The sequence below is a fragment of the Formica exsecta genome, unplaced genomic scaffold (assembly GCF_003651465.1).
Source record: "Formica exsecta isolate Colony F162 unplaced genomic scaffold, ASM365146v1 scaffold72, whole genome shotgun sequence".
In the NCBI taxonomy this organism is placed as follows: domain Eukaryota; kingdom Metazoa; phylum Arthropoda; class Insecta; order Hymenoptera; family Formicidae; genus Formica; species Formica exsecta.
Window position 1 is genome coordinate 1,174,331 of NW_021853485.1, and position 8,486 is coordinate 1,182,816.

At 34.0% G+C, this 8,486-nt stretch overlaps 1 protein-coding gene across 1 annotated transcript; it reads left to right on the top strand.

The window, feature by feature from the left end:
- Positions 1-3,419: 3,419 nt before the first annotated feature.
- LOC115243412 (prothoracicotropic hormone) lies at positions 3,420-8,026 on the top strand. Its single transcript, XM_029820375.1, has 4 exons — positions 3,420-3,500; positions 4,047-4,283; positions 6,020-6,160; positions 7,655-8,026. Exons 1-4 carry the CDS (start codon positions 3,420-3,422, stop codon positions 7,811-7,813), a joined length of 618 nt encoding a protein of 205 aa, XP_029676235.1. The 3' UTR covers positions 7,814-8,026.
- The last annotated feature ends 460 nt before the right edge of the window (positions 8,027-8,486 follow it).

The window sequence follows — 8,486 nt, forward strand, 5'->3', positions numbered from 1 at the left end:
GATTAATATCGAGAGATAAACGGAATATGTACAGATTAATATCACTTGAAAGATTAACAGAAGATCATTCTTCGACGTCTTCCGAGATCTGCTGAGTATTTAATATTTACTACAAGAATTAAGATCGAACAAAAGTTTTAATGACGCTCGTGTAACATGTCAATAGAGCTCTTTTAGCGGATCCTCCATCAACCTTTTGGATTTGTGTTTCAAGATCGACTTTGCTTTGCAACCATATTCCCGTGCGCTTCCTTAACTTCTGGATAATTAATTATTACAGACAGATACGAAATGTTATACAACTTTGGTAGGATGTTAGTTGAATTTCACAAGAATCCTTTATCACCGATGGAAAAGCCCTCAACGTCGTTTGCAGTGTATCTTATCTCTAAGGGGTTGTAAATGACGTAATATATAATGATGTAGAAGATAACATTAATTATATATTAAAAGTTAAATATTTTACATGTATAAAATTCATTATTTTGAAATAAAATTAAAATTACAAGTTTTAATAAAATTTCTGTCGATATAAAATCCGGCTAAAACTAACAAGTCTTTTTATTTTTGAAGCTTAATTCGCTAAAAATTCTGCAAGTCATCATTTTTTATAAATTTTGCTATTTTCTTATTATATATTTTTGTAACTGAATTTAAAATTAAATTTCTTATTAAAGTATATATATTCTATCTGTAATTAATAAAAAAATATAGTTTTGTTAATCTTTAGACTCTCAAAGTTTAATGAAAAGCTCTTCTTTTTAAAGCTTCTTTATAACTCGAAAATTATTAATGTCAATATTTTTGCTAAGGAAAAACCATCTCCAATGTTTATTTAAATCGCTCGTGCATCACGAATGGAAGAAAGAAACGTTTTCTTTCCTACGTTGTCAGGAATATTTTCACGATGATCGACGACAATGTTGGGGAAAATGAATGCTGGATTGTGATTATCCTCGCGATGCTTTGTCGTTGCAGCCTGACTGATCTAATCAGACGATCCAGTGCACGCACGTAAACGGGAAAACCGCGAACAGCCAGCAGAAACGAAGGTAGAGAAGGGAAGGCGAGTACCTGCGATCGATCCTATTCTCGTATATCTAGTGCAGAAAATAATTCTTGGCCATAATAATTGCGTGTATCTGCATGCATCGCTTATATGTTTGTCGCATATAAACAATATGAATATAATTCAATGACTATAAAACCAAATTGAATTATGAAAGTCAATTAAACGCGCCGAGAATGTGCGATATATGTGCCAAAAAATACATACTGTTTCATATTTGCAGAATTTAATGTACGTAATTTATTGATATCTAAATATTATTGAGAGAGAGAGAGAGAGAGACTCTTCTGAAAGAAATTACATTGTTCAATTAGTAGTCCACAAATATATATATATAATAATTAATAATAATACATAGCTAATACCAAAACCAATCTACAAATCATGTTAATAATTTAAAATTATTCGTAAAATATACGAGATGCTAAAAAGTTGTAGATCTGATGACTATTTATTCGAATGTACGGCATTATTCTTTGAATGGCATTCAACCATCATTTCAACCATTGAATCACATGGATTTAACGAATCATTTGGCATACATCTCGAATATTAAACTCTATTATCGTGCATGCCATTGTTAATGTAATAATACGACATTGTTCATAATCCCATCATAGACCTTTTGTCGATATAATCTCTGCGACCGGTAAATTGAAAGATATTAACGAGTTTCTCTACGCCGGTTACGCAATTCGCGCGATTCCGAAACGCGTTGCGTTATTTCGTTACGAGTCTCGGGAGCACTAATGGACGGAGAAACGTGCGTTTTCATTACCTCTCTCTCTCTCTCTCTCCCTCTCTGCGTTATACCGCAGGATAATAGCGACATTTCCGTATCGCGCTCTGTTAGCTCATGTCAGTAACGTCGCCCCGTCGCCCCCAATCCGTTGTTGTTCCGATATTTCGACGCGTCGTTAAAACTTATGACGAGCTCGTTAAAAACATGCTCTGATTCTTGGCGAAACGCGTTGCGTTATTTCGTTACGAGTCTCGGGAGCACTAATGGACGGAAAAACGTGCGTTTTCATTACCTCTCTCTCTCTCTCTCTCTCTCCCTCTCTGCGTTATACCGCAGGATAATAGCGACATTTCCGTATCGCGCTCTGTTAGCTCATGTCAGTAACGTCGCCCCGAAGAGAACAATCCGTTGTTGTTCCGATATTTCGACGCGTCGTTAAAACTTATGACGAGCTCGTTAAAAACATGCTCTGATTCTTGTGTGTCGCGCGCGGCAGCTATATAAATTCCATTCCGATTGTTCGTCCGAATGTTGGCGTGACACGTCGGTCCGCGTTGATGGTAATCGAACACACATTGACGTCGCGTATCAATTTTTCGCGAGTCATCTGCGACAAATTAAATCACAACGAAAATTGCTCGCCATATAACGCCGTACATTCCTGATTTTTAGGGAAATGAAAAAAAAAGAATTAAATGACTAAATGTATAATTGACTATTTTCATTAAAATTATTTTAGAATAAATATCATAGAATGAGAACAAAACTATTGTTGCATAATTTTATATAGAATTGAATAAAAAAAAATATATTTTGTATCAAGTTTTTCAATCCTTAATAATGCAATTGACTGCAATATTAAAATTCTTAAATAAAGTACTAATCGCTCTTCTCATAAAAAACATGGAATAAATGATATGTCAAAGATATTGCGATGAAATGAATTTCAATAGTTACATCGACAGAAATTTCTAACGTATGTAACGATAGCAATACACGTCACATGAGAGATACTGAGTTGATACTCGCGAAAAATTTTCCGCAAAGTTAACAACTTCGAACTGATTTGCGAGCGTAACATGGTCTGCCTGCTTGAAAACTGCAAATAAATTTTATTTTGCAAGCCATTTCACTGCACTGACTCGCGCTCTCGAACGTATTTGTCAATTCAATGGTGCATGTCGTTTTGCGTCACGATAGCAAAAAAAAAAAACGGAATTGGAGTTTTATACGTGTCTACTAGTCAAGTTTACTACGCAATGTCAGTCGAGACAAATATTCCGAATGAAATTGACGGACGCCCTTACATGCCGCGATCCCGTCTTGGTGGTAAGGTCGAAAAAACCGATTTTTTCTCGCAGTCCGAAGGAAAAGGTACTCTTATTTATGGATATGAATATAGACACGCGAGCAAGAATGAGACAAAAGACGAGGATTGCGTGGACGCGGCGCGAACAAAGGCTGCTGAAATCCACGCATCCTCTCGAATAGATATCGAGTGGCATTAATGGCATCTTTTGGTGACAAGATGTAATGGGATCTCTCATCTATCGTCTCAGACTAAAGGGCTTGCGCTATTATTTTCATAATTTCGTATAAAAGGAGTGGATGTTAGAGATGTGTCTTCAGTATACAGTGACGACTCATGCGAGACGTGTCCTGGGAAGGATGAAGCTCCTTATTCTTTGTGTAAGCCACTATCAGATACGAGCTATGTGTTGATCCCCCTACAATTTGTTATACCGTTTGCGTTTATGTGAACAAAATATCTGATATATTACTTAGCATTAATTTAAAGCAACGTGTAAAAAATTAAATAGAGAAAATAGCTAATTTTTTTTGCATCGAATTTCGCAGAAATGGCAGTCATGCTACAAACGGTAGATTCTATGATAAATTGGAAAATCAGGGTTTTCTCCGGTAAAATTTTAAGAAATCAAGAGTCTCTTTAATATTCATATTTGCATTCATCATTATAATTTTTATAAATGTTTATTAAATGATAAAAATATATCCGATTGTTTTTATTTACATAATACGTAAATAAAACTGCCAAGTGTGCTCTATTAAAAGATATTTTATTTTGTCTGCTTTTTATAAGCGTTTAAAAATGACAGCTCTAATTAGTTTCAGTAACTTCTCGCGGGACATCCTGTATAATTTTATTACGATAATATAAATGGATTTTAATCTGATTATTTTAATTATGCAAAATGTTTGAATGTACGAAATCAGGTAATGGTCCACGGTTTGCTGGCGGAAGGTCCGGGACAAGTCCTGTCGATCGGCCGGTGGAAGGAGCAAGTCGTCGCGCCGGAGTTTCTGCTGGACGATCGCGAGGACATCGCGAGCAATCGGAATGCTTTCTTCTACGAGGACAAGCGCAGCTTCCGTCCCGAGGGACTCGGCGAGCAGATTAAACGGATTGCCGGCGCCGAGGACGTCGGTCTACAGCCGCGTCTTGTAACGAGAGTACGTTTGCATAATTTATAAGAATTTCTCTCTCTTTCAGACTTTTTATGCGAGCAAGTAGCATTTTGCACGACGCTGTCGCGTCTCAGCCGAGTTAAATTACAAATTTATCATTTACACGATAAGGTTTGCGATGTAATGCAAGAGAGCGTTTGACTGTCGGTTAAAAAAAAAGCGTGTTTTTTGTTTAAATAATTTAGAGGAGAATAAAAAAAATGGCGTAATGTCAAGTCTTCCCGATAAAAAAGTTTCTTTATGATTAAAGTATTCAGTATGTATACGTACTTCCATACTTTTGTGTTCGGAGTTTATTAAACGCATATGAATATTATATTCTAAATTTTAAATTAATATTATTAAGCAAACATTTTTTCGCACACGTATTGTTGTAACGCAAATTACAATATCAAAGGTCTTCCTGCGAGGGATTTGATAATTGTAACTGTGATTGCAAATGTCTTTTTTACGCGTTATGGAAAAATTGCTTTAATATTTCGCGGTAACAAGCAATTAAATGCAACTGGAATTACATAAAGAGTACGCGAGACAGAGAGAATTCGTTCTTTTTTTTCTATTGCGTTATTCATTTATTTCACAGACTACTCTTTGTAATACACGCAGCGACAATGAAACATTGTCAACACTCACACAAAAAAAACGAGTTCAAAATATATATCAAAATATATCATCTCGTAGAGTTTAACTGGTGTTGAAAGGTCGAAAATAAATTCGTTAGAAAAACTATCGAGCACGTGCAGTGAATTCTATGTCACATCGCTTCGCGAGCATTCTTTTTGGTTAATTAATTAATTTTATTACAAATGATTCTATTATCTTCAATTTTTTATCTGCCCCATTTCCTCCTGCTCGTGATATAAAGAATAATATTCCGCGCCACATGGAAGACATTTTAATTTAACTTGGCATTCTTGCATACGCTACTCACTTATAATTTTCGTAGATGAGAATATAAAATAAGAGATGGATATAAAAACCGCGTTTTCTTTTAAAAAATCATAGAAAGTAGAAGCAAGCGAGTTTTGAATCGTAAAACACTTTAAATATCCTACAATTTAATTTACAATTTGAATCTAACATGTATTCTTTTTCTATTGATATAAATGTTTCTGTCAGTATAAGGAATTCTTTCTTCCTTCAGTATACGATTTAATTAGATTACATGATATGGGATAGATGAGTTTATGAAAGAAGAGACGAATCATGTTTAAGAGAGAAAGAGAGAGAGAATTAGATTTAAAATAATTTTTCAAAGAAAAAATGAATTATATAAGATTAACTTATGAGAAAAATACAGATAATGCTTTTAAATATATATATATATAAATGACATAAAAATAGCAAGTTTTATAATTATTTATTATTAAATTAACCAAAATGTTCTTTATGGAATCATAAAATATGTGCAAGTTTTAAATAGCTATTCTAACTCCTAAATCCTTGATCCCCTCCTTTGATCCTCCATCCCCTTGATTTTATCCAAAGTCTTCTAGGGGGGAAAGGAATAATTTATTTAAGGTTTAAATTGTAATTATATATAATAGATACAAGCTCAGCAATATTGAAGAACGCTATTAATTTATCCGAGAGAGAATACCATCTGTCTCATATTTCAGAAATTCGTACCCTAGTCCATCTCTCAATTAACGATCCACCTTTCTCGACAATACGATACAAAGCAATAAAAATCATTTAACGCAAAGACGCATTGTTCGCAGTCCCTGCAATGCACCTGCGAGACGCAGTACGAGATAAGGGACCTGGGCGAGGGACATTATCCTAGGTATCTAACCGCATCGCACTGCAAACCGAAAGCCTGCCAGAGCAAGTTCAATCCCTGTCGACTGCTTCACTACATGGTAAGATCGCATGACAATCGATAATCCGAGTATAGTGTGAAGTAGTGTATTACCGCGTTAGGCGCGTCTGTCGCCTAAGTGGTTGTCGAGTACTGTGCAAGTATACATAACTTTAACTAGCGCCGACCGCGTAAGCTCACCGGCTTATTGATCAACGAATTTCTCACCCCGCAGATAAATATCGTCGCGGTCACCGCAATAATAAGTTACGTTGTGCGATCGCAACAACGCGATACTGAATAATTGTCCGTTACTGCTGCAATTGTGTAATAGAGTTTCGTTTAATTATGCTTTGTACGTTCGACTTGGCATGCTGGAGCTTTTAATTATACAATATTAACCTTGTATCTCGCAAATACACGGTTATATATAGAATTAAATATTATTTCATCCCTCATGCCGAATCACTAGAATATCAAGACTCATCGTAATCATTTGCTTTATAATAACGACTTTGTGTCGTTGTATCATGACCTAAATTATTACATCACGTCGTTAACATTTATAGATGAAAAAATAGACGTTTACGTATAAGCTACTGTTTACATATGTATAGCTCTTTTATTTTCTAGAAAAAAATATTTTTCAAAATGTTTATATTCAAATATAATCAATATAACACAAAATATTTTCTCAATGTTTATAAAAAACATAGAAAGAGTGGACGCAGTTCGCAACGGATTGAAAACAAAAATATATAACATACATATTATTTCTTGCGTCGTCTACGTTTTTTATCTATCAGACAGGCGAGAATATTAAGCCGGGATACAATAACGTGTAAAAGTGTGGAATTGACAAGGGAATTAATATTTATCAAAATACGCGCGTTCGTAATTGTACTATTCGCGAGAGATATGAGATTAAGGTAAGAAGTTTTGAAGCTATTAATATCAAAGATTAATTAATCCGTGCGCAGTTGGTACCCTTGTTATAATTCGTCCTTGATAAGAATTTGCCTGCCGGCTGATTCTAATTAATCGCATTAATTTACGTGTGTGATTACTCATCCGGGAACTGTTATGAAGCAACGATGCAATGAATTACAATACGACACGGCCGAATGCTTACGCATGTTAAAATAACTGTTTGCAACGCATTTTCCTCTGCATCATTAATTATATCTCTCGGAAATTGATCCGAAGATTAAATCAAACCTACGGCATTGGCTGTCGTTCGTCAATATTTGCAGAATACGGGTAAAATTCTGGAAAAAGAGCTATTATATATAAGAACCGCAGCGTCCTGTATCATTATTCCAAAATCTCTGAATTTATTAATATTTAAAATACCTTATTTAACATATATATGTGCAGCACAAAATCATATACATGTCGTCGCTTTTATCAAAGATTTAATTATCTATAAATGTTTATAAGAATACTGACCAATACTGAGACATATAAAAAGTCTTTTCTTTTTTTCTTTTACAACATTCGATAAACCAAAAATCGAACGATAATAATTATAATAATTAATCTTGTCCACATATAGGTTCACATATTGAGTCAACGCGATTTGAACGGATTAAACGATGACCATTACTCGGATGATAGCGCGCTTCCGGAAACGCCGCTTCCGGAAACTCTCCGTCACAAGTGGCAACTGAAGCCGATGAAGATCCCGGTCGCGTGTGTGTCGGCGACAGGATAGAAGAGACTAATATACGTAGCCACTTGGATGTGCCAGATCGAGGACATAGGATCTAGCAGTCTTCATCGATCGCATTTTTTTTTTTTTTGTTTGTTTTGGGACGATAAGTATCTGACGAATAAATACGTACGACATATTGAATTTTACGCTTCCGCTTGCAATACATATGGCAAAATGTGAAATATAAAATTGATGAATAAATAACTAAATTTTGAATCGTACAATTCTCACCTCTCACCTCTCATCTCCCGTTAATTCGTCAAGATATCAACTTGTGAAAATATATGTATCAAATTTGCAGTCTTTCAACTGTCAAGTATAAATAATTTAAATGAAATTGTTGGAAAAACAATCTATCCAAATTATATAATTTATTAAATATATTAAAATATAATATAAATATAATTTATTAAATATATTAAATTTATTAATTATATTAAATTATATTTCTAGTTGAGTTGCTTTTTTAACTTTATTAGAGCGTAAAATTTTAGGAAAAAAATTCAGATTAGTTTTTAAATTTTCTTTTGCATCAAATTTTTTTACAGATTTAAAAATATAGTCTAAATTATTATTAATTTTTTCCGATACACTTATTTTTTGCTATTACAAAATTTTTATTTCGCTGTTAGCTAATAATTTTTAATGAAGAATTAATAAACTACTTAAATAG

Excerpts from the sequence above, each read along its gene's own strand:
- LOC115243412 (XM_029820375.1), top strand. The coding sequence starts at position 3,420 with ATGTTAGAGATGTGTCTTCAGTATACAGTGACGACTCATGCGAGACGT. Across the intron at positions 3,501-4,046 it reads TGAAGCTCCTTATTCTTTGT|GTAATGGTCCACGGTTTGCT; the intron begins GTAAGCCACTAT and ends GTACGAAATCAG. Across the intron at positions 4,284-6,019 it reads AGCCGCGTCTTGTAACGAGA|TCCCTGCAATGCACCTGCGA; the intron begins GTACGTTTGCAT and ends CATTGTTCGCAG.